This window comes from Melopsittacus undulatus, chromosome 4, assembly GCF_012275295.1.
Source record: "Melopsittacus undulatus isolate bMelUnd1 chromosome 4, bMelUnd1.mat.Z, whole genome shotgun sequence".
NCBI classification, from domain to species: Eukaryota; Metazoa; Chordata; class Aves; order Psittaciformes; family Psittaculidae; genus Melopsittacus; species Melopsittacus undulatus.
The window spans coordinates 8,881,383-8,907,535 of record NC_047530.1 but is presented as its reverse complement, the minus strand read 5'-3'; the positions used below and the strand labels follow the sequence as shown (position 1 = coordinate 8,907,535).

At 41.5% G+C, this 26,153-nt stretch overlaps 3 protein-coding genes, 1 non-coding gene and 1 pseudogene across 4 annotated transcripts in view; 3 read left to right on the top strand and 2 right to left on the bottom strand.

The window, feature by feature from the left end:
* The window catches only part of STARD9 (StAR related lipid transfer domain containing 9), a 106,622-nt gene extending 95,388 nt beyond the window's left edge, over window positions 1–11,234 (bottom strand). Inside the window, exon 1 of the mRNA XM_031044536.2 lies at window positions 11,151–11,234. Within this exon, the coding sequence (XP_030900396.2) occupies window positions 11,151–11,197 (47 nt within the window). The 5' untranslated portion in view covers window positions 11,198–11,234. The remainder of the gene's footprint in view (window positions 1–11,150) is intronic.
* A 2,718-nt stretch (window positions 11,235–13,952) lies between these two features.
* Window positions 13,953–19,583, bottom strand: HAUS2 (HAUS augmin like complex subunit 2). Its single transcript, XM_005143948.3, has 6 exons — window positions 19,262–19,583; window positions 18,518–18,610; window positions 16,221–16,290; window positions 15,305–15,437; window positions 14,588–14,696; window positions 13,953–14,450 (listed from the first exon to the last, which is right to left on the bottom strand). The coding sequence occupies exons 1-6, from the start codon at window positions 19,550–19,552 to the stop codon at window positions 14,307–14,309; spliced, it is 840 nt and encodes a 279-aa protein (XP_005144005.2). The 5' UTR covers window positions 19,553–19,583; the 3' UTR covers window positions 13,953–14,306.
* A 797-nt stretch (window positions 19,584–20,380) lies between these two features.
* On the top strand, window positions 20,381–25,518 carry LRRC57 (leucine rich repeat containing 57). Its single transcript, XM_034062622.1, has 5 exons — window positions 20,381–20,561; window positions 21,759–21,894; window positions 23,178–23,446; window positions 23,865–24,050; window positions 24,636–25,518. Exons 1-5 carry the CDS (start codon window positions 20,478–20,480, stop codon window positions 24,675–24,677), a joined length of 717 nt encoding a protein of 238 aa, XP_033918513.1. The 5' UTR covers window positions 20,381–20,477; the 3' UTR covers window positions 24,678–25,518.
* TRNAA-UGC (transfer RNA alanine (anticodon UGC)) lies at window positions 22,293–22,364 on the top strand. The gene has a single exon. It is a non-coding gene; the product is annotated as a tRNA-Ala (tRNA).
* Window positions 22,388–22,534, top strand: LOC115945634 (uncharacterized; annotated as a pseudogene).
* Window positions 25,519–26,153: the final 635 nt, after the last annotated feature.

The window sequence follows — 26,153 nt, the reverse complement described above, 5'->3', positions numbered from 1 at the left end:
GTTAACTCCAAACACAATTTCAACATATACTATGACAGAGGATCTCAAAAGCAGTACAGCAACAGCATCAATGCTTCCTCTCTGGCAGAGATTATTTTACTGTTCTGAGCAATTGTGTAAGTTCTGTTCCAAACAAAATGAGTTGATAAAACATCTGTTGAGAGACCAAAGCTGCAATAAGAGGAGCCCCAAGAGTCCATGCTGCTCCATGAGAAATGGTAGAGAAGAATGTCAAAGACTTCATCCATTAGAGCTCCTGCACTCTAGTGACAAGCTTCTACAATCACAACCTTCCCAAACAGAGCACCCCTTTGCAACACCAACACAATCTATATCCTTATCCCTACTGCTGTAACCTGTGAAAGTCAAGCTGCTAATAGTATGAGCAACCCAGTTTTGGCAGGGGTTTTTAATTAATTAAAACAAACCAAAAAATAACCAGTCAAGTAAATTTACCTCAAGTTTGTTTTCAATGTTTCCCATTATTTAGAACTATACACTGCCATTTGGGATATTTCTCTTTAAGTCATAACTGGTTTACTGTGTCTTGCAAACAGCAGTGCACACCCAGTCAACAATCCTCCCACCAAATTCAGAACAGATGTTTATAAATAATTTGAAAATCTATATTGAAGCCAAGTACACAGAGTTCACCAAGACAGCACGCTGCTATACGAGACACGCTGCTCAAGTTATCCAAGTCTACTCCTAATTGCACAGAGACTTCATTGTCTCTGATAATGACTAACACAATCTGATAGTCAAAATTCATCATTCTTAGTGATCACCATCATCCTCATGTGATTTCCTAATTCTCCTTTGCAAATTTTATATGGCAACGAAAAACAGGGATTTTTGGTGCAGGATGTTGGGATAGCAGCTAGCATAGAGATGTTTTGGATTTGTGCTAGAGACACTGTTGATAACACCAGGATGATTTATTGCTGAGCAGTGCCCTCACAGAGTCAAGGCTTTTTCTGCTGCTTACACCACCCCATCAAGAATAGGCTGGGGGTGCATGAGAGCTGGGAGGAGACACAGCCAGGACAGCTGACTCCGACTTACCCAAGGGATATTCTATCCCATATCCATATGCCATCATACTCAGCATAAAAACTGGGGGAAGAAGAAGGAAAGGGGGAGACATTCTGAGTTACGGTCTCTTGTCTTCCCAAGTAACCACTATACAAGATGGAGCTGCTTTCCTGGAGATGACTGAACACCTGCCTGTGATGGGAAGCAGTGAATGGATTCCTTGTTTTGCTTTGCTTGTGTGTATGTCTTCTGCTTTGCTGATGAAGCTGTCTTTATCTCAGTCCATGAGGTTTGTCACTTTTACTTCTCCAGCTCTCTTACCCCAGCCTACCAGGGCGGAGGGAGTGAGCAGCTGTGTGGTGCTTAGTTTTCAGTTGGGGTTCAACCACAACAGAGATAAACATGAGGCATTGTCAGTGGTCTTTCCGCATACACACCTACTCAAACAGCTGTCTTCATTTAATCTTACCAGGCTTCTGATACATATAATCATGAGCTAGGAGAGGAAGTGCAAGCTGGCCTCCTCCAGTCACCGTAAGCTCTGCAATCCTGCCTGTGTGATGGCACAGTACAAAATGAGTTTTTCTGTCTGCACTGTCTCTGAACTCTTGTATTGCCAGAACAAGACCATCAGGCATTTTCCTTGAGCAGTACATGTCAAAAACAATCCTGATGGAAGTCTTTTCATCAGTCATACCACCAGTATTTAGGGAAGCATGAATAAGGAGGATTTATATCAAAGCTGCAGTCCAGTCAGTCCAGTTTCATCCACACTTGATTTCCCAACTGTTTACTGAGTAAGGAGATAGTATTTTTGCATCAAAGAAATTCTGCGCAAATGCCATGATTTCCATGCAAACCAGAACATGGATACAGTGATCAGTTTTCATTCCACAAGGACAGAACTTCAATCTGCAGTCACAGTTAAATACATGACTGACATTGAATGCTGCAGTGAACTCTTTCCTCTTCCTTAGGTACCTCTTTGATTGTAACAAAAGCAGCTACTGCAGTAAACCCTTAAATTCTATAGAGGTGTAAAACTTCATTATTTTGTTTAAAATTTATGCAAGAGATAGAAAGATGGCAGAAGAATTTTAAAAGTGCATTGCTTTTAAAGTTCACATAATGCACTGGACTAAATAAAAAGGATTTTGGGAAATCCTACCCAAAACTTGTATAAATTCTCTGCGTACACTGGTGGTGTCTCACCATGTAGAATCATACAATAGTTAGGGTTGGAAAGGACCTTAAGATCATCTAGTTCCAACCCCCCTGCTATGGGCAGGGACATCTCACACTAAACCATGTCACCCAAGGCTCTCTCCAACCTGGTCTTGAACACTGCCAAGGATGGAGCATTCACAACCTCCCTGGGCAACCCAATCCAGTGCCTCACCACCCTCACAGTAAAGAATTTCTTCCTTATATCCAACCTAAACTTCCCCTGTTTAAATTTGAATCCATTACCCCTTGTCCTGTCACTACAGTCCCTAATGAAGAGTCCCTCTCCAGCATCCTTCTGGGTTCCCTTCAGATACTGGAAGGCTGCTATGAGGTCTCCATGCAGCCTTCTCTTCTCCAGGCTGAACAGCCCCAACTTTCTCAGCCTGTCTTCATACAGGAGGTGCTCCAGCCCCCTGGTCATCCTCGTGGCCTCCTGGACTTGTTCCAACAGTTCCATGTCCTTTTTATGTTGAGGACACCAGAACTGCACACAATGCTCCAGGTGAGGTCTCACAGGAGCAGAGTAGAGGGGCAGGATCACCTCCTTTGACCTGCTGGTCATGCTGCTTTTGATGCAGCCCAGGATACGGTTGCTTTCTGGGCTGCAAGCACACACTGAAGCTGGTTCATGTTCATTTTCTCATTGACCAATACCCCCAAGTCCTTCTCCTCAGGGCTGCTCTGAATCTCTTCTCTGCCCAACCTGTAGCTGTGCCTGGGATTGCTCTTACCCATGTGTAGGATCTTGCACTTGTCATGGTTAAACTTCATGAGGTTGGCATCAGCCCACCTCACAAGTGTGTCAAGGTCCCTCTGGATGGCATTCCTTCCCTCCAGCGTATCAACCAAACCACACAGCTTGGTGTCATCGGCAAACTTGCTGATGGCAAGTTCAATCCCACCATCCATGTCACCATAAAGGTTCCACAAGACTAGTATCCAACCAATGCATCATTCCCCAGAGATGTGCATGCAGTCGCATCATCTTATGTTCTCTCAGATAAAGTATGTGGTCTCAGAGAGACTGCCAACCAAAGACGTGGATCCGGCCAAGTTATTTCATGACATTGTACCCTATCTTTCTTTGCTGCATACAAAAAAATCTGATCCCTCCTCCAAAACATTCTGACACTCATGAAGTATTCTGAGGAATTTGAAGGAAAAGTGTTCTATGAAAATGAAAAACATTAGTTAGAAGGCTTCCAAAAGCTGGGTTTTATTGTTGTTTTAGGACACTGCACTAACTGCTTCTGCATAAGCAACAAGGGAGGTGAAGGAAGAGACAGCCTCTTACTCTGTGACATAAACCACCAGTAAGCTTACTGTGAAGTAAACCTTGTGCTCCTGGCTTAAATGAGTACAGCACTGTCACATAACATCAGCAGAAGCATCATTTTGTGTGGAATGGGCAGTGGTGGCTACTCAGGACATGCAGAGTCCTGTCCTTTTAAAGAACTAGAAAGTCTGCCCTTTACCAAAGCTACAAAACTCGCTTCACACAACTGCAAGAAGGATACATCTGGGAAAGGCTGCTGATGCAGCACACTAATGAAAACACAGATGTGGCTTACCAAAACCACCTGCTAATGCCCAGTACAGTTACTAAGATAAAAGAGCGGCCACCTCAATGATACCTTACATGGAACTTTAAATAGCAGACTAGGCAAAAGAAAATAACTGATTTGAGAGAGGGGAAAAGATGTCAAGATAACCTCAACAATAGGCTAGGTTACAAAACAGGATACACAAATGCTGAAACACATTTGTTTGGGAGAGGGATCTCCTTTATAAACACAAAATTAGAATCTCAACTTTTCTTTTAAAAATCACAGCTCTTTTGTGGAAAAGAAGCTTGAAATCACAAGCAATGCATAACCAATGCAGTTTGCACAGATTCTCAGACAGCAAGCCTTTTAAGCCCAAGAAAGCTCTTTCCTACCATCACGTACCAACCCCTAAACACACAATTTTTGGGACAGAGTTCAGCTATCACCACCTGAAGAAAGGGATTGTCATGTAACAGAGGGACACCAAGGAACAATACTCACTCAACCAACCAACACAGCAGATAAAAGTGGATAAAAGCCTGCCTTTCCTTTAGGTGTGAGGGGATGACAGCACCAAGATAGCAACGAATACGTATACTAAAGAATAAAACTGAGAAGGGTAAAGAAACCAGGTCAGGGTAGGAGAAAGGCATTTCACTGAGTTCATTATCCTGCCTTAGTCCTGAGCCTTGAATAGCATCAGAACTATGTAACAGTTCTAGGCAAGCTAAATGGTGTTTTCTGATCTTGCCTGTTACCTTTTTTTTTTCTCCTATATTTATACCTTTATTTTCAGAGACTTTTTGGCCCCTTTGAAATCACAGATAATTTTGTTGTTTTCTTCAAATAAAGTAGTATTTTGGTTTGTATTTGAAAATCACATCCATATGGAATATGTGTTGAATACCTATTAAACAAAATTATTCTACATCCATTTTCCAGAGACTTTTTGACTGAATTATATTCCTTGTGCTAATGTAAAATCTATACAGGTTTCCAATTATTTCCAGTAAAGCAGTTAATGGAGATGATAGCAATATGCCATTAACAGAGAGCTAATTTATCCAAAACACACTTGGGTCACAGAGCAAAGGTTAAGCAGCTCAAGAAAAGTACCAAGAAAAAAACCTCACATCTACATTTAGAAACACAAAGGGAAATGAATGTTCTCTCTTTGCAACCACTGGGGTTATTTCAAAAACATTAAAACCAAACAATTTTAAAGCACTGACAAAGAAGGACAGAAAAGGTAACTGAAGAAGCTGAAGTTGTAAAAACAAACTGTACCAGAACTAGTGATGCTAGTGTCATTACACATTTGTATCAAACACATTTGACGCAGTGTATCACAACAATTTGAATAAAGTAGGCTCATGGGGGGGTATTTTAAATATAATTGGAAAAGCTTTTGAAATGTTAACCTAAATGATAACCTGTGGCTATCTTTCCTCAGAATACATTCCTCTTAACAGTGGCATTATGAAGTTTAAACAACCAGTGAAGAATAAACGTTTTAGAAATAATATGCTTGGATAATTTGTTTTGGTGGGGGTAGGAGGGAGAATAACAATCTCCAATCTGCTGTTGCTTTCATTTTGTTTTGATATGGCATTTAACATCTGTTATGCATAAAATTCAAGGAATGTTTTCAACAAAATTTGCTGCAAGTTACGACTCTTGTCAGCAGTAGGCCATATTGCTGTATTGAAGTTCTTGTGGTTATACATGAGCATGTAAACTAGCTAATACGACAGTCTACAAAACAGCAACAAGTCTTGCTTACAGAACAATCCTTCCTTTTACTTACCACACTAATTACAAAGAACAAAGATGTTCCACAGCAGAAACTAGTTAATGAAGCTGATGCTGAAGGCATATGCAGTAAAACCCAATAGTGATTTACTTTGCCTAATTTCAATAATTATTTTTAAAGGAATTTCAGTTTTCCACACAGCTTTCCTTCTGAATAGAAATTAATTTTAAATATTCACAACATAAAGCACTAACCAGCTTAGCTTCTCTCGCACCTATTCACTGCAGCTACGTTCAATGCACTTAGCTTGGCGCACCGACAACATTCCTGGAAGTCATAAGAAGAAACTTTCCCTACAATTCCATTGCAGCCTTGGGGTTGCTCCTACCCATCATCCAAGTTCTTTTTTCTCAAACATAACTCCTCCATCCTTATCCCATCCTAGAGCCTCACTACCTGCTGCATCCATTAAAGGCAATTAGAGGATTGTGCCATGCAGAGCAGCAGTGATGAGGAAAACAACTGCTGTAGCTCAGACTGTGACAGCTGGAAATGTGATTCAGCTTTGCCAGTTGGGACTACCCAGGCATTTCTTTGATGCTCTCATTTGTCAGGAGTGGCAAATGAGAGCATCAGGAACTCCTGAGGGGACTGGGAAATAAGCAGCTCCCCAGGAGACTTGAAGTTACAGCTTGGAAACAATGCAAAGCAGAAAAAGGCGAAGGGCAGCTTTTGGGTTAATTAATCTGTTTAGCAACTCATTCAGGTGACATGTCTATGAAGTCTGTAGAGGATGGAAGAGTTCAGCTGTAACTATTAAAGACACTAGGGAAAAACTCTTTCAAATAAGAGCTCCATGCCAATCACTCCTTTTCCAGGCCACAGAGGCAGCTGAGAAGCAGAGAAGACAATCTGAACCACATGGTGTCTTCTGTTTTGATGAGTCCTGCACAAGTAGCTTGCAAACTTCAGCAAAGTACTTTAAGCTCTCAAGAAGTGTCACAGGGCAACTCACATGTCCTAGCATCATCTTTAACTAGCACCACTATAGTTTTACAATTCCATTGAACACACTTGCTGTGAATGTGAATTATTGTAGCCAGGCCTCAATCCACAATCTGTGGAGGAATGCAACGTCTTCTAGTCACTGGTGCATGCTAAAAAGAGAATCCTATAGTAATGTATGAGGCTTTTCATTGTGGTATAAAGCACCTTTTTTTAAAAAAAAATCCTTTTTTTCCTCTTTAATTTTTTCTCCCCATCATTAATACTGCTTACATAGCAGCTCTGAAACAGGCATGACAAGGAAACACACCCTGGGTATGGATGAGTGAACTGAGATTGGCTGATGCAGAGCAGAAGATGCAGTGGAAGTGGATCATGGAGGAAAAGGCATCAGGCAGCTGTGCTCCATCCTGGTCCCAATGATACTGTCCTGGACACACTGCCTGCTTCCTTCCCAGAGCGCCTCCCACGCACAAACCTAGCCCTCCCTTCCTCCTCTCATGTAACACAGTGCTGAGGTCCATGATAAGAGCAATCAGCAACCACAGGTAGGTACTAGTACTGAGATGGAACACCACAGGGACAAAATGATTTTAAACTATCAGCACATAAAACCTAGCATTTTAAAAAACTGCTGGCCTACACAAATAGTAGAAGGGCATGTGTAACACTGCAGGTGTTTCTGTAGCACGCCAACACTCAACACAGCTTTAAGAGAGCTACCCAGGCACAAGGAGAACCCTAGACACAGCAATGAAATACTGAAAGGGTAATGTACCCCTTTTCTCACGCAGTCACACTATTACCATATCTGGAGGGTCAGACCTGCTATTGCAGCACACCACTGGAGATTGTGGTGTTGGCATACGCTGCAGCAGAAACGAAGAAAAAGAAACAACATTCCTAGTTCACATAGTTACCTGTTAACATTGAAAGTGTTTCTATCAACAGCTTCTGACAGACAGCCAAAAATAACATCACACTTCCCTTACAAAAGTCTAATATCTAATAGACCAAGCATTAAGATGTCCAGAAATAAACCATAAAGGGATTTCATCAGTCCCCAGCTCCTATTTAATACCTGATTATTACCTATTGCTAGAGTCAATATATAGCACCCATTCAAGCTTCCATATTTCATCCTGAGGGGGGTGTATTTACACAGGATAAGCGTTCATGTAACCACAAAGTAACAAATCTTTTTTAATATATAGAACAGTAAATGTATAATAAACACTTTTTAAAGTAATGCCACTCCAGGGAATGTATTTGAGGGAATTTATTCCCAGGATAACATTCTGGTGATAAACAATCATTTGGTCTGTTACAGAATGATTGATGGCATTATGAAGATCATTGGCTACAAGCTATTTAAAGTTTAGGCAAAGGAAAAACTTCTGCATTCTGTATAACTTTGCTCGCTTTATAACCATCAGGCATTATTTGTGCATAGGGGCTCTCTGTCAAAGAATTCATTGTGATGGGTGCCATATAGGCATGGAACAAAAAGACCACTCTTTGCTTTATGCTAAATAGCAAGTTGCAGATACGATTATGGTTTATAAAAAAATGGAAACTTGGAACAGAAAGAAGGATTTTATTAACTCCTGTATTAACATTTTAACATCTGAATATTCTGTGAATTTTAAGATGCAAACCCGACATTTATCTGCCATTGTAAGTTAAATGAAAATAAGCGATAAGTTTGTATGATAAGCTAGAAACAGCCAACTAACCAGTTACAGCTTTTTTCATGCAGCTTTTCAATTCTGGGGACTCTTAAAAAAGCAAAATTCAGTATTTTTGGCTGGAACTGCAATTGTACACATTACACTGCTTCAGTCCAGTTGAACTGACATTTTCCTGCAGGAGGTTTTTCTTTTTAAAGCACCTAGGGGCTGTGACAACATTGTACCTGTTAGAGACAATCACAGTATGTGTCAATACATAAGATGCAAGGTTTGCCTGACCACAGTATGGAAGCAGTGTAAGCTGGAACAGAAAGTGCAGGCCTTTATCCCCACTGAGAGCTTTAGTCCTTTCAATGTCTATCAAGCCTTCAGATATTTGATACTTGCCTCAAAGTGACTGCATTTGAACAATTTTGGTCATAGCTAGAAAGCAAGTTCTCACGCCAGAGACCTCACAAAATCAAGTATCCAATCATCTTCGCTTCGCATTACCAAAGTCTACCTTAAAATGGTTTTGGTGGCTTCAGCTGTGGCAACACGGTACAAGGAACAAATGGCCCTAATGGGGACAAATACAAGACTGGTCTGTGCCTCCCCATCCCAGCTGTTATGTTGCCACAGGTTTGGTAGATGGAATTACTTAAGAGTCGCTTCCCACATTATCCCTTGTGTTTCCACTCTCACCTTCCTAGAAACATTTCTGTTCCAGCACCAGATTAGCCTCTCCCATGTGCAGGAGGCTCTCCACCTTTCTGATCCTACCCCCCTCTCCAAACTACATTCCCTAGCAAACAGGTGGCCTACACTGACGATATTGAAGGCTTTCCTATTTATCAAACCCTATCTGACAGAGTTATAGGTGCTGTTTAATACTATAATGACATATGCACTGTTATACATTATTTAATGCTACCCGCTGGGTAAAAACCAGTAAGACATTCACAGTGCAGAGTTCCTCACCAAGGAGGATCTGGTGAGAGGGAAGATTACATCCCTGCCAGATCAGTCTTTGGCCTCTCTCCCCCAGCTCCTAAGAACACTCATTTTAACTTATGTCTACAGGAAACCCTACTAAGTCTACTGCATAACTGTAAATAGGCAGCCAAATGCTATTGTGGGAGAAACAAACATGTAATTGACTGCATAATGAAATACATCACTGAGTCCAACTTTTAAAGGCCTTCAGTCTCCAGTGAACTCCGCAAGACTGAAACAAAAGGGTCCTATGATATAGATAACTTGACATCATTACCAAATTGTCATTTAGTGTTAAATCTTGGCTCCTGTTTACTGCTTTTTATTTCTAGAGAGCATAATGACAACTTATTTAACCAGGAAATCCTAAGAATGACTAACAAAACAGAAGGAAATAAAAATCAAACACCAAAGCAACCCTAGGCAATGAAAGGTTAAACTTGGCTTACTTCAGTGCTGCAACTCTCCCTAAAACAAACCAGTATCTTTTAAAAGCTGTTTTGTTCACAGCTGGACAATAAAGCAGAACTGTATTACCCAAACATATTTTTTAATGAAAATACGGACAGAGTATTTTTAAATCAGTTAGCTTCGAATTAAAGGTAAAAGATATTGAAAACTTGAAGGTTATTTCCCACCTTTTCTATTAAAGTAACAGGTTTGCTTTGGGTGAATTCTTTAAAATTTATTTTATTCAACACTTTCTGCTAGCTTTTGTTGAAAAAAATAAATTCAAAAATCAATTGACAAGAACTTAAGAGTGCAAAATAGCTTAGAATCATAGAATCATTTTGGTTGGAAAAGGCCTTTAAGAGCATCAAGTCCAAATGTTAACCCAGCACTGCCAAGTCGACCACAATAAAAACCAGTACAGTAACTGCAAAATGTATTTAAAAACAAGTTCTGCAAATTAAGATCACATAAAATGAAACCGCTGTGCAACACTAGCAGGTCAGATGTATCTCATGAAGGTCTAACACTTGGACTAACACTTGATTATGGAAAATGAAGTAAGAAGCATGAAAACTGTGATTGAACAGCAGTGTCTCTGTTACATTCACAGAACAGAGTACTAAAACCATATGAATCCAGGCAAACGATGCATGCCAGTGTAGTTCTGGCTGAACAACAAAGCTCGTTTTCTGGCAGGGCAACTCTTCAAGAACCGTTCTCTCTGCTACATCCCAGCTACTTGTCACAGAAGCCCGTGCAGTCGGAATACAACGCGAGAGACTCACGCTAAACACCAAGGTAGCATCAAGCCACGGACTGGCCCTCCCACCCCTCTTCAAAGCCATTTCTGCCTGAAGCACTACAGCATTTACGAGGAGCAAGTTACCAGCCTCTGATATTTTGGCTGCTTGATTTTTCTTTTCCTCCCCGAGTTTCCAAAGTCTGCATGGTTTTAATTGTGCATTATATTCGGACAACAGCAGAGGAATGTGCTACGGCATCTTCTTGTTTGTGGGAGTTGTCCTCAAGCCGTATCTCTTAGCTTTTGGTATTTCGATTGGAGCCAGGCTAACTGGGGAGGGGAGCGGAGCAGAGCGACAATGGGAATATCCGGCTCTGCCTCCCGCTGGAAAAAACAGCAACAACAGAAGGGGAAGGGAAGATTCCCTGAAACTGGATGACTATTCCCTCTTTCGGGGAGCTCAGGAACAGGGAAGTCATCTGACAGCTCCAGTGGGAGGCTCTTCCAAGAACACTTTCCAAGCTCTTTGGTGAGCGAGGAACCCCCTCGTACCTCCCGGCTAAGCTCCCTCGCACCTCCGTCCGTCCCTCCTCAACCCCAGCTAAGCCCCCACCGCGGTGATCCCATCCCCGGTGCCGGGACCAGCGGCACCCGGACACCCCACGCAGCCGCCCTGCCGCCGACGGGTCCCCCCTCGCACCCCCAGCCGCGCCCCGCCGCACCTTTTGCTCATGGGCCGGACCCGCACGGCCACCTTGACGTTAGCCATGGCTCGTCCGGTCACGCACAGCACCCGCGGCCGCCAGCGCCCCTGCCCCGCATCACGGCCCCGCCGCGGCGCCCCAGCGCCCGGGGAGGGGAGGAGCGGAGCCGGGAGAGGGCGGAGAGGAGGGGCCGGAGCGGCCCAGCCCGGCCCAGGCAGCCCCCGCCGGGTGGGAGGGAAGTCTCCACTGACGGAGAAGAGGGGATGGGGAGCACCCGGCAGAGCAGCCGCGGCAGCCTCTCAGGCACCCAAACCGGGGGTTTCCGCCCCAAACAGGTGCGCCCGGGACCTCCGAACTGAGAGACTGTGATTTCAGGGTGAAAATCACCACTGTCCCCCGGCAGCACCACTGAACTGCCATGTGTAGCAGCGTAACAGCCCGAGATTAACTTCAGAGCTCAATATTCCATCCCCATTAAACGCGCGCTGCTACAAAGATACTAGCTAGGGACTACCCTTTGTTTGACGAGTAAAGAACTGCCGGTCTAACCCTGCGTTTGATCACCTTTCCTAGTAATGTGCAGGCAATTGGAAAATCAGCACTGTTTAAAGTGCAAAGCATTCCACCTTTAATTAATTACGTCAGTAATTTAAGGAAGGAGAGTATCCGTCCCTTCCTTACTGGTGCTAAAGGAGAGCTCCCGAGCGTTTTAAATTCCTTTGAAAACCTCCAGTCTTCGTGTGGGTTGTATTTATGGTGTAAAACATAATGTTGAAACTTCCAAAGGACTATAATTGAAGTCAACATCAAACAATTGCATTAACAAAAGTAATATTAACCCCATAAAGTTACAAAGAAAAAATGCTTTCAGAATACTGTCCCTGTCAGCTACTGCCACTATCGTGAAGCAAGCACTGGCATAAACATGATGCTCAACACAGAATTCCTGTTTGTTTTTTGCCAGTGTTGTTACTCATTTTTAACTGGACTTTTTCTGGTTTTGCATTTCAAAATAAGCAAAACTGAGCTGTATCTAAATATCCTACGGGAGTGTTTAACTGACTATTTAAACAACTTGTTCAAATTGCCTTTCAACTGTACTATTAAGTACAGTATACTTTAAGTATAGCTCTCATGAGACAATTTGCTTTAAGTTCCAGAAACATTAAATGTAAATGAAAAAGATACTATAATACAGGAACTTTCAGGAGTGAAGTATAGGATGGATCCTTTGAGCCCAACACTTTTCCCAGTGACCCCCCAGACAAATGCTAAAACGTAGAGATACAAGCTGTGAATCACTGTTTATTTCAGTAGGTTCATCAATGCCTATGGCAACCGGGTTGGAACTGGATGATCTTAGGGTCCTTTCCTACAAACCATTCTATGATTCTGTGATTTAATCATAGCAAAGAGTGAATTAGTACATCAATGGCAAATGGTATTAGCTAAACTCTACAATCTACACAGTCAGCTCTCCAGTTACGGATACAGTAGAAGAAGAAAATATGCTCAACTCTCTGGGATATGGCAAACCACATATTTGTCTTCAAGAGAGTACAACAAACAACCTATCCAGAAATGTTTTCATTCCACTTCTGGAAGGATTATACAACAGCTTTAATTTGCCTGACCTAACTCATCACTGAAAGGCAATGAGAGAGAGGTTAAGCTTGTGATAGATGCATAGGACAGTGACTCCAGAAGTCTGGATTCTGTTTCTTCTCATTTCACAGAATGTGCAAAGCACTTTAAACAAAATGCCAGCTCCTCCCCATTGTGTCAAGACCTTCGTTTCCACATCTGAAACTACATTGACATAGGACTTTGGACTCAAATCCTGTTATGACGTGCAAGTGTTCACACAAAGAGCCCATTAAAGTTTGTGGGACTCAAACACCAGTTCATATTCTCAGACCCTATCTACTGACCTTCTGCTTGACTCAATCCAAATTGTGTCTATCCTCTTAACTTTCCTCAACAGCAGAAGAGAGGAACATCAGCTACACTTACACACTTCACCAGAAAATGGTTAAGCTAAATGCCTTGTCCCCACACCCAGAATGATGTAATCTAGAGATTAAAATGGAATTCTCGGAAAATTTCAGCTGTAGAGTAGACCAGCGACAAGTCAGTGAGATTACAGCGTGCTCAACAAAGAGCCAAAGGTTTCTTCCTTAACTGTACCTTAAGTTTTTAAGCAATCATTAAACTACAGTGAAATTTGTGTGGTACTGAGCCACCTACTGGTTACTTCCTAAAAACAAAGGGCTCATTTTCAGAAACGGCAATCAGCTACAGGCTGGACATAGGAAGAATTCAGATAACTGAACAATAGGAAGGTAGAAAGGAATACATCTGCACCACTTTAAGTTTGTTCTGCATCATCCGTATGAAACTGGACATCCTCCAAACACAACCACTATCCCAATGATATTTTACCAACAAGTTTTTCCATGATGTAAAAGTCTTCAAAATTGCAAACTAGAACAACCAGTGCTTTTGCTAGATTCATACTCATGGAACAAGATTTTTATTCTAAGAGAGGGGGGGCAGGGGCACTGAAAATAGGGCAAGCAACAGAAAAGGAGAGACTGAGGAATGTATTTATCACTACCACAGATATGTGGTTTGTCATGTATTACTGAGTCCCTTCCCTGGTTTCCACAAAACCACATCATAACCATAATGAACTGTAATGTAAACCTAGTTTAATTTTTTGGTTGGAATTCTTATGGAAGCCTAAGCTAGGATCCAAGACTTTGCACTGTTCTTTTAATTATACAATTTAGTAACAAAATAAAAAGTCAGAAACTGAGCTCTTGAAATCTAGTGCTTTTATTGAAGTTTTATAGCAATGTACAAAATACAGCATATTATCAAGACCCTCATAAAAAAGAGACACTATAGCAAGTGCAAAAGAAGTATCAAAACAAATGTGCATTGACAATACAGGCTCCAAGGGAATCCTGTCCAACTATTTCAAAGATGAACTCCTTAACAGCCTTCTTGGTAGTCTGTTTTTCCATGAGCTACAGCTCATGAACTGCTGTATAAGAAGAGAAACATAATTACCTACAAAATCCCCTTAACTACAGCTCTGTTGTAGTTTTCACAGAAGACTGTAAAAAGATAGCTCTTTGAATAGGCATCCTATTTCAGGAAAATGAGTTCTTAGGTCACAGATAAGCCAAAGTCCAATTCAGCAGTACTGCAGATGACGTTGGAAGTTATTTGAAGTTCTCTCCATTTCAGTATATACTCTGTCAGTTCCTCCAAGTCTATCACAAGCAACTCTGTTTTTGTCAAAGCAGTCTCCTGAAGTAAAAAGGAGAAGGATTTCATCTCTATATACCCTGTCAATCTAGCAGGATATAAAAATGACCTAAGCACCTAAACAGCATTGAGTTCTTAATGCTGGAGAAGACAGAAGACTCCATTCTTTTGCTACTCACCAAATTATTTAGCATGTGTGGTATCAGAGGGATGCTTCTAATGGTCTGCAAATGGCTTTCAAGCTTCTCAATGAAAGTCACAGCCTCGGTCAACAATTCTACTATATCCCTGTAACAAAGAAAGAGCTCTTACTCAAAAGTTGTGGAAAACAGTGAGGATTTAATACTTCCTAGCTCTTTACTCTTCACCACATGGGTTTTCTAATTAATTTCTCTATAATTACACTTCTTTTGTGACTCTGAGCAACAAGTAGAGCAGGAATGACAGACGTGAATATGCACTTTGTCAGTAACTAGACCAGATTTTTTGACCATAAGAAGGACTATATTTTTTTTAAATGTACTATACATGTCTGGGAATCATTCACACACTTATTCTCTCCGAGGAAGACACCAAATGTTAAAGTAACAATTCCTGCCTATGGAGAAGCATAATGAATCAAGCATTTAACACATCTGTTTAAAACAGATCACAAATTGTTTTGTAATCTTCAGAAGACCAATAACCTAAGCAGATATTCACAAAAACATGTATCACTACCTTTCTACAAACTGAGCAATGAGTAAACTACTGGATTTTAGCTGAGGTTCTGCTACCATTTTTATTTGTATTCTAATCAATGGAAAAGTGAATGAAAACATGCAATTTTTACTGCTTATTAGTTCAAATTAATTTGACTCATGCAAACAAAGAACAATTATTTTCTATATGCCTACCTGTGGAAAGTAGCCTCAATAGGCAGGCTCTCTTGACATCTGGGCTTCAGCAACCTCTTTCTAAGAGCCCTCTCTTCTTTCAGCACGGCTTTCAAGTGTCTGTTCATATCTTGCATAATCTCACATTTTTTGCCTATAAAATAAAATTACAAAGTTGAATCTACTGTCCTGCTAAAACAAGAGCAAGATTTCTTCTGGAGAAAGACAGAAATACAATCTGATCTCTTGCACTGGACAGTCTACATTCAAGAGAGAGATCATTAATCAGAAAGACTTTTGTTAGAGCTTATAGGACTTAGTATCAGCATGCACCTCAAAGTCTTAATACTTACTTTTTAGAGATACTGCTTTGTTAATTTTACTACATTATAGTTTTAAGTAAATTGTTTGAAATGAAACCAACTTTTTAAGACCATACCATAGCACTGCAGTATCACAGTATACTTCACTAGCCTAACACAGTAGTAGCAAGCTAGAATATTTTTAAGCATCCATCAAATCACAGTGGGAAGAGTGTGCAATAACAAGAAATGAATCCACATGCTCCAAAATATCAAGTGATTTTAGGGGCATACAGGTACATCAAAAATACACTGAGTTACTGGAAAAGTAGCAAGGCAGCACGCAGGCCAAGGGAATCAAATCAGGTTACTGATGATCTCAGAACTCCTGATGCTGCACTGAGCTGTCCACCCCCCCCAACTTTTTGGATAATGAGCTATGCACAAGCATCTGCTGCCACAGCAGAAGCGCAAGTTTAAATAGCATGGAAGTGTTCATTACAGGCCCATAAAGCACCTGCTACCTCTAATAATCTGCAACCAATTCTACAAGCGGCATGTACTCGGAAGAAACATTAAAACACCGATGAAGTCACTTAACACTCTTGTTTTTAATAATGTACAACTGCACTTACCTAAGTAAAAAGGGTGAGTAATGTCTGCTGTCTCCTTCTCCAACTGCAAGATTTCAGTTTTCAGTTTCATCTACGACAGTAACAACATCAAATGAAAATGCATTTTTAACCTACTTATCCAGATATTGTTGACCCTCTTGGGGTGGAAATGGAAAAAGCAGGAGCATGGGGGAGAGCATGCGTATGGAAGACAATAGAGAGAGAGCATTTGCAAGAGAGCATTATTACTGTGCTCTCTGGAGTGTTACCACTACTTGGGGAGATCCATAGGAAAAGACTGTTTTAAAAAAAGCTAAAGAATTTGGTGACTTATTGGGAATTTATGTTGGAAAAGAGAGATTTTGCAATCCATTCCTAAACACAGAAACTTACACCTCCTACAAAGCAGTTTCATGGTCTGCATTCTATTAAAGAACCTTTCACAGCCCCTTCTGGAGGGTTTGTGTTGTGTTGGGCTTTTTTAGCTGTGGGAGAAGCTCTCTCAGGGAAAACTCCCAACTTTAATTCTTTCCAATAATAAACCAGCACAAGAGCAGCAGATACCTTCCTGTGGCTGAAAGAGTTTTGCCGTTTTGGCTAGACAAGAGATGACTGAGGAAAGTACAAAAGAAGATGATATCAGTCTCTCAGGACACAGAGAGCTGCTGCTTTGCTTTTCTTGATCACAGATGAGAGGACATAAATAAATGTGCTTCACTCATAGCATGTTGAACATTTATCAGAGGGTATTTTGTATGTGAAACCTTCCAGCAAAGGATGCTAAGCAGCCACCTTATTGTGAGCTAGAAACTGTTCCTTCTGCCTGTCAATACAGGATAATACCACCTGTTTAGCCCATCCTCCAAAAAAGTAAATGGTGAATTTGTCACACTGCTTTGCAGCAAGCTGTAAGCAGCTGCAGTAAGCTGCTGGAGCCCACGTTGTGTAACTTAATAAACACAGCTTTTGTACTAGCAAATGTTCAGAAAACATCATCATAAAATACAAGCCAAGAGCCAATTTAGGCAGTAGGAGATGGCTAAAGTTACCTATTGCTAACCAACCAGATAGTCTAGTTGCCTATAAACACATTTTTGTGAACTTAAGTCAAGTACAAATTTTTCCCTTTTCTTCAGAAAACATCAGGTAACACTTAATCAAAGATGCAGGCTGCTGCATCTTTCCAGTTATATCAAAACCTTTTGTTTCATAATGTTATTTTCTTTATGACAACTCACAGTGGGGAAAAAGTACCAACTGTTCAACAGCTAAACTGTTTAAAAAACCCAAACCACAAAACAATAGCACAAGGCAGTCTGATACATCATCAAGTGCCACTGTCATGGTTTAACCCCAACTGCCAACTAAGTGGAATGTGGAGAAAAACTGGGAGGAAAAAAAACAAAAACAGTTTAATAATTAAAGTACAATATAATACTAATGCTACTAATGATTAGAACAAAAAGGGAAACAATAAGGGTAAAATATATAAAATGGAAAGGGGAAAAAAAACCCAACCAGACACATACCCCCTAAAAAAACCCAAGCAAAAACCCCAATGAACAACAGTGATGCAGAATGCAATTGCTCACCACCCACTGACCGATACCCAGCCTGTCCTGAGCAGCGATAAGCTCTTTCCAGCTAACTCCCCCAGTTTATATCCCAAGCATGACATGCTGTGGTATGGAATACCCCTTTGGCTAGTTTGGGTCAAGTGTCCCGTCTCTGCTTGTCCCCCTCCTCACTGGAGGAGTGTGAGACTGAAAAGTCATTGATCAGGGTAAGCACTACTTAACAATAACTAAACCATTGGTGTGCTTTCAGCATTATTCTGAGACTAAAGCCAAAACACAGACCTGCACCAGCTGCCAGGAAGAAAATAACTTTAACCCCACCAAACCCAGTGCTGAAGTGTTGGATGCACACTGACAACAGTAAAGGCTGTACCTCATTGGATGCACACTGGCAACAGTAAAGGCTGTACCTCATTGGATGCACACCGACAACAGTAAAAGCTGTACCTCATTGGATGGACACCGACAACAGTAAAAGCTGTACCTCATTGGATGGACACCGACAACAGTAAAAGCTGTACCTCACTGGATGCACACTGACAACAGTAGAGGCTGTACCTCACTGGATGCACACTGACAACAGTAGAGGCTGTACCTCACTGAATGCACACTGACAACAGTAGAGGCTGTACCTCACTGAATGCACACTGACAACAGCAAAGGCTGTACCTCATTGTATGCACACCAACAACAGTAAAAGCTATACCTCACTGGATGCACTGGCAACAGTAAAGGCTGTACCTCATTGATTTCAGCTCGCATGTTTGCCATTCTTTCCATCTCTTCAAATTTCGCTAAGCACTGGGGACGTCTACAGTTTAAATCCAGTGTCTCCTGTGAAAGGAAAACAATGGGAAAAAATGCAGTCAGCGCAAGAACACATGATGCAAAGCCACCAGATTGGTTTTTAAGAGTCTAAAGTTACTGTTCCAGTCTCGCACTAAGGAATACAGAAGATTTAATCTGAACAACTCATAAAACAGATGCTTTTTTTGTAGGGAAAATGAACACGAGTGAAAATAAAATCTCATAAAAGGCATAATGAGAGCACTCTCAACGACACTGGCTTGCATGCTGCTAGAACACAGGGCACAACGAACCCCTCACGTCTATGCTCCACGCACCATAAGGCACGGTTATTCCTAGTACGGAAAGCTGCCATCAGCCAAACCTAAGAGATCCCACACTAAAAGGAAAAACTTCTCTGCCTCGCAAATTCGCAACGATTTACACAAACAGGGACACGTTTCAGTCCTTTCCAACCCTAACTATTCTATGATTCTATGTTCAGCACAGTCTCACTTCAGGACACAGCCGGACCCACAGCGGGTAAGCACTGCGGCCTGTCTGCCTGGAGATGGAAGTGAGGCACCGCACGGAGGAAACCCCGGCGGGACACAGGGGCCTGAAATGCCTTTACCACACGCAGCTTTTGTTACCCCGCTGCCGTTCCAGCCCGGTCCCCTCCAGGCCCTGGGCCGTTACCTGGGTCACGGCGCCCGACGCCAGGCACCGCGCCAGCAGGGTGCTCACCACCGTGCTCTGCCCCTTCTCCCAGGAACAGCGGGCGGCCTCAGCACCACCCTGCTCCCCGGCACCATCCGCGCACAGCCGCAGGCTCAGTTCCAGCGGTTCCCACACGGGCTCAGCCTCCTTGGAGGGCCAGCGGCTGGCGGCCTGCATCGCTGAAGAAGCGGAGCGGTGCCGCTCCACCGCTGGAGGTGTCCCGGAAGCCCGGGCGGATGACGGCGGCAGTGACCTGAGGGCGGCCGCCATGTTGGGTGCGGGAGGAAGGGGCAGGGATATGCGTCCGGTTCCGGGGGGCCGTGAGAGCTGTTGAAGCGGCAGCGCTAGAAGGGCTGAGGCGGAGCCTGCGGGAGGGTGCGGGGATCGCCCCCGCCGCGGAGCGGTATCGTGCGGCTCTGGACAGGTGAGGTGGGCCGGGTTGGGTCCGGCTGCTCCCTTGGAGCGTCTTGCGGTGACAGGGTTGAGGCGGGGGGACCCGGGCCTGCTGCGGGTCGGTGCTGGCTTCGTCCGTCTCCGAGGGTCCTACTGACCCTCTTTTAGGGAATGCTTCTTATCCCAGCTGTTGACGTGCTGCGTGAGGCTTTATTCCCCACCTTCCGGCCACAGACCTGCCGCTAATCCCTCGGCCTGTAAACCTATGCAGTTCTGAGGATTAAACGCTGCTGGGGTTACGAGAGATGGATGTCCTGTGTCTGCATTTAGAGTCGCAGCAAAGGAGTCAGGTCTGTACATGAAACTGTTGACAAAAGAAGTAGAACTGTATAGCATTAACAGCAGGTCAGTGCTGATAGATGCCATTAAAATCATGGCCAGTCTCCGTGGAGAATCTCCTTAGACTACTGGGCCCTGAAAGAGGCAAAACTGGGCGAGTATTCAGTTTTCCCACTTAATTTTAACTCTACTTATTGTATCATTTCAGTATTCATGCTGCTGTAATGAAACCACCAGGTAAATCTTTTAAGTTCTAGGCTTTAGTGATGAGGCAGATTAATATGCAGCAGTGAAGGGGTTCATTACATTGAAACACCTGTAGTGTTAAAGACAGAACACAAAATTACTTTTTACATTTGCTTTATCACAGAGACGTTGGATTGCAGTTCTCTAGTGCAGGATAACTGAAGAGAAACCACCTGAGACTCACTAAAAACTCAGGACGCTTGACGGAACTGTTAGGATGGGAAACAGTGCATTAAAGGCCCATCTGGAGACGGCACAGAAAACTGGTGTGTTTCAGCTAACTGGAAAGGGTCTCACAGAGGTAATGCATCTATAGGGGAAGTGTGGTGGTTTGTGTGCATGAGTGATGCTTTTGGAGAGAAATTCCCACATCTCTCACAATGCACAGCATATGTATGTTTTTCATAATTAGTGATGGATAAAATTAATTTCAGGAATTTGTTTTTTTCATTTTTGCTTGGGTTTTTTTTGTTTTTACTGTCTTTTGATTGAGGATTTATCTGTCAGGGCACTTGTATGCTTATGAGCTTATGCTTTAGAGTATGTATATGCTCAAGAAGTACTTGTTATGCTGTTGTGCTGTTTTAAAAAAGGGCTGTAAACTTGAGGGGAAAACCTGTAAATTTTATAACTGTATTGTTACCTAGAAAGATACTCCACAATTTGTCACATTTATATACTTAAGCTGTGTTTAACTGTAGTCATATAACTAGTCTGTACAGGCTGTTCACTGGGCTGCAAGCTTCTTGAAGTTTATTATATCAGAAACTGTCTTCACTTTGACTTGACTGCAGAAAAACACAGAATATGCTGGAATCATAAGTCAAGTAACAGTTCACAGGATAGCCAGAATAACGCTATATTGCACTAATTTTCCAAGACTTTTAAAGTATCTTTTTCTATTCTCCTACCTTCTCTCTTCCCTTTTCCTCTGCCAAGCCCAGAAGAATCAAAATCACTGGCCTATTGACCAAGTTTTTCTTTTTTTCAGCTCAGTGCCTGAAGTGCCATTTTAATTTTTCTTTTTCATAAAGAAAATGAAAATGGTTTTCATAATTAATTAAAAAGGAAAGCAAGAGTAAAAATTCCCTCTCTGTTAAAATAAAAAGTTATTAACCAGCTGTAGAATGTTTTTAAATGACAGGCACATTTCAGAGAAACACACACGAGGACTAAAATATAACCAAGCTCATGTCATGGTATGCTTCCATCTCCCTTTTTCATTTGAATTCTTTGGATTAAAATCTACTTCTTAGATGTCAGACTGTCTTGTTTATATCCCTTTTCCCTTCCTCAGATGAAAAAATATGTTTAAAAATATATATTAAGCAAATTTGCCAGCTTAGTAGCACACTGTGGTGATTGGGCATTGTGATGCTTACGACAGTATGTAGTAACGGTACAGATTTCACTTAAAATTCTAAGCTGTGTAACTTGAACATTCAGAGCTAAACATATCTAACATATCTAAATGCTGTATTGTTTTTCTCCCCCATAGTTTCCTGAAGATCTGCAGAAGCTAGCAAGCAATTTACGGACGATAGACTTATCGAACAACAAAATAGAGCTCTTGCCACCGCTCGTAGGAAAATTTTCCTTGTTGAAGAGCCTTGCTCTAAACAACAACAAACTGAGTATGTCTGCTTGTTAATATCTCTGTAGATTTTAAAAATAAGAACCTCATTTCTCTGATCAGAAACTAAATTTAATGATTTAACTCTCGCAGGATGTAAATGGGGAGTTTAGTCACACCTAAACTGAAATCTTTGGGAGTCATGTACAGGATCAAAAAGCCCAGAACCATAAATTCTTCAAAACTAGTTGCCAACTTAGTTGTATTATCAGTTTTACAATGACATGTAAGTACTTAAAACCATAACATTTCTGTGCTGTGATTTGTCTGATCTGAAATTATAAGTGTCTCATGGTTTAGCACTTGCATAGAGAACTGGTAAAGAAGACCACTTGTAAAAAACATTGGATTTGAAATCTAGTAGGGTTTCCCTGCATAGGTTTGAATCCTGCTAGGCAAGGGGATGTAGTTCAGTGGGAGAGTGCTTGCTTTGCATGTAAGAGGTCCTGGGTTCAATCCCTAGCATCTCCAGCCTATTCCACAGAGATTGAGCACCACTTCCTTTAACACCATAATCAGGCAGGTGGTTTTCCTAGCATGAGGCTCATCCCTTGCACTCCGGGTGTGCTGACCCCTGCGATTTCCCCAAATGTGGGAAACTCCACTGAATGATTTGTGGCCATTCAGTGGTTGTTACTGTTTCTGTTAAACAAAAGTCCAACGTTATGGAAAAATTAGATGAGATGAACAAGCAAACTTTTTTGTGTGTTGTGTATTATGTATCCTTTTGAAAACCAGATGTACAAACCTCTGACTCTGTAGAGCAACTGAGAAGTGCTACAGGTTATACATGTGTGTAGGTAGAATGAGGGATGAATGAACACCAGCAGAGCTTACCTGGTGAGGCTTTTATGCTGGTATGATACAGTATGAATTATCTGAGAACTTAGTTTTGAATAATACCTTTAAAGAGCTACAGCAAACCTGAAGCTTTGAATTGTGTGGTACTTCAAATATAATACAATGTGTTTGCAAAGTGGTTGGTAAGGAGTACAGCTGATTAAATAGGCTAAACTCTTCTGAGAGTGGTGTTTTCAGGATGTGAAGTTCTGCCTTATCTGCAGATTATTTTTAAGACACTTATGGAAGATGGTTAAAAAGCATATGTTGTCACTGGGCTTAACTTTCTGTGCAGGGGTCTGTGCCTTCACTGGAAAATTAATCCTGTGAGAAAATACTGTAATATAGCACTGTTTTCCATGCAGAAACTTACTCAAATTAAATGGGTAAGGACATTTACTGCCTTTGTTTAGGTCATTTCTTTGTTGTGTCATTTGTTTCTAGCTGCTTTACCTGAGGAGCTGTGTAAACTGAAGAAACTGGAAACACTACACTTGAATGGCAATCACTTGAGGCAGCTGCCGGCTGCGTTTGGACAGCTTTTGGCTCTCAAAACCCTGGGCCTTTCTGGAAACCAGCTTCGGACTGTGCCTACACAACTCTGTGGTCTTCGCCACTTGGATGTGGTAGATCTTTCAAAAAACCAGATCCAAAACGTGCCCGACAGTGTGGGAGAATTGCAGGCTATTGAACTCAATTTGAATCAGAATCAGGTCTGGTAACAAAGATATTATGGGCATGTAGATTTAGGACGTGGTCTGTCTGGAACATAAACTCAGACCATCACAACTTTATAGCTAAAAGACCTCCATGTACTCAACAGAAATGAGGGATCACAAGTAGAATTTTTATACTGAAAAATCGTGAACTTAGTCATATAGAAATTATTTGAACAGTTTTTAGCAGGAATCTGATAAACATGTATAGGTTGCCTGTCATCATGCAAGAACAAAAAGTTACGTGGACTTTTGATTATTATTATGGTTGCTTACATGTTGTTGTCAAGTGGTTACTGTTAATGTAGTTTATATTTACAAGGTGATTGTTCCACATTAGCCTGAAACAAATCACTTAAAATAATTATGGATTATTAACATTTTAATCCTATTTCTCTCTTTTTTTTTCTACCAGATTTCCCAGATCTCAGTGCAGATCTCCCACTGTCCACGCCTCAAAGTGCTGCGTTTAGAGGAAAACTGTCTAGAACTCAGCATGCTTCCTCAGAGTATCCTCAGTGATTCCCAGATCTCACTGCTTGCAGTAGAAGGCAACCTCTTTGAAATTAAGAAACTCAGAGAACTGGAAGGTTATGACAAGGTTTGTGTCTTTTTCTTCTTGTGTGTGTGGCTTTTTAATGAACCTTCTGGTGAAGTCCTTACTGGGTACCTCCTCAGAGTACTAAGCATTTATGCTGGCGAGTAAAAGTACAGTCTGTTGGTATTGTCCCTGGTACTGGATTTGTAACTAACCTCAGAAAGGAATTTCTGGAGTTTTTCAGAGATCAGCTTCCTCATAGGATTCAGGATAAAGTTCTTTCATCAGCATCTGTTGAAGGGTAGTTGATAGGCATGTCTTTGATGGGACAAAACCACTGGATGGTGCTTATTATGCACCATTCTTAACGGTTTGCTCATGCTTAAGCCTTGAGATTTGACTATTTACTGTGAAGACGTGCTTTCTGGAACATTAATCTGAATTACAGCAAATGATAGAAATTTTGGGTTGTTTTTTGTTTGTTTAAAATTAGAGCTCTAATGTCTGGGAGCTCTGAAGCTCTGTAGTATGTGGGAAATTAAAGGATGCTTTTGTTGCAGGGTGCTTTTGAGTCTCAGAGCAGAAGTGTAGCTGCTTTCTATAACAATGAATCTTGTATTAACTTCTGAATCTTTGTTTTCCTTGTAGTACATGGAACGATTTACAGCTACAAAGAAGAAGTTTGCATGATCATTATTCAGACCCTGCGCATTGCCAGTAGAGGGGTTAGTGACTGAAGCATCTGCTTCACTGATTTAAATCAAGGCTGATGGAGAGTACGCCTTCTCTAGTAGTCTGATATGGTCTGTTAAGGCCACATTGAATAAACTTGAACTCGAGAACATGGGTATTGAACTGATGAACCAGTCCAGGGGCCAGTTTTGGGTTTTTTGTGCCACTATAGCTTTTGCCACAATACATGTTCTCCTTTGTCAGAGCTTGTTCTTTCACAGAGAAAAGGGGAATGAGCTTGGCTGTTGATCTGTAAGAGGATTATTTCTTCTGGAAACATTTTTCCATGATAGCCCATGGAAGTTCAACCACCAAAGCAGATCTGAAACATTTTATGTCTTGCACTAAGCGCTATTCTACAGTGAAGAACTTTTGCAGCTGAGGTTTTAGTTTATAACCTAAGTTTTTTTATGAAGCACAAATAATTGTGGCTGTTAAATGTTTTATTAACTGCTTCTGGTGAACAAATCATGGTTTGAGCATCCTTCATTCATATTCTACTGTACAGGCTTTCTTTTCCCATAAGCAAGAATTGCACTACAGTCCATTTCTGCTTAAGCTGTATCAAATACAAGGTTCATCTTCAACACACCCAGTAAAAATATAGATTGCTGGAAAATACAATACCTTTGCACTGACTCCTTGTGTAAAGAGCAATGCTAAAAGTTAGAGTTGTCAGCCTATGCTGCTGCCTTAGTACCAAAAGCACCTAGAAAGAGTCAAAACTGTATGCAATTATGTAACTTATACTGAAAAGAAAAATGTACTTGTTTATTTTAGTAAATAATTTTCAAAAACTCAGTTCAAGTTTATTTGGTGTAAATGCTGTTGTTGTCACTTTAACAAGTAATACCAAGTTATCACTGAAAGCTGTCACTTAGGTGCTCAGTTTCCTCAGTTGTTGGTAATGGCTGTACTTCAACTGCTTTGAGAAGGCAAGGGATTTGAGTATGTCAACACTTTGTTGCGTATGTCAACACTGACAGTTCAGCCTGCTAACAGAGTACACTGCACTATCAGGACAATGAAGTAAGAGCTGTACTAAGTCCACTTCTTGGCAAGATAAGCATGGATGTATCTGTTCATAACGAGATAGTCTTACATAACTACCATTCTTTACTGAAGCTTTCCTACATGAGGTAAGAAAGGCATTTGGACACAAAGCTCCTTAACATTACTGGTGTAATTATTAATGTATTCAGCGTTTTATTCCATCTACTGTTAAGAAAAATGAAGTGAGCTCTGTGCCAATTTTTCCTCTGTGTAACAACTGTAATTAAGATTAGCAATAAGTGGTTCTTTTATATGATGCTCAGATGTATCTAGTTGCCTGCCCCTCTTGCTGTCTAATTTTAGTTCTTACATAATAATAGCTCTTGTAATAGTTGTTGGAGGAACATCAACTCCTTCAGGTAGTGGATGCAGGGAACCAGT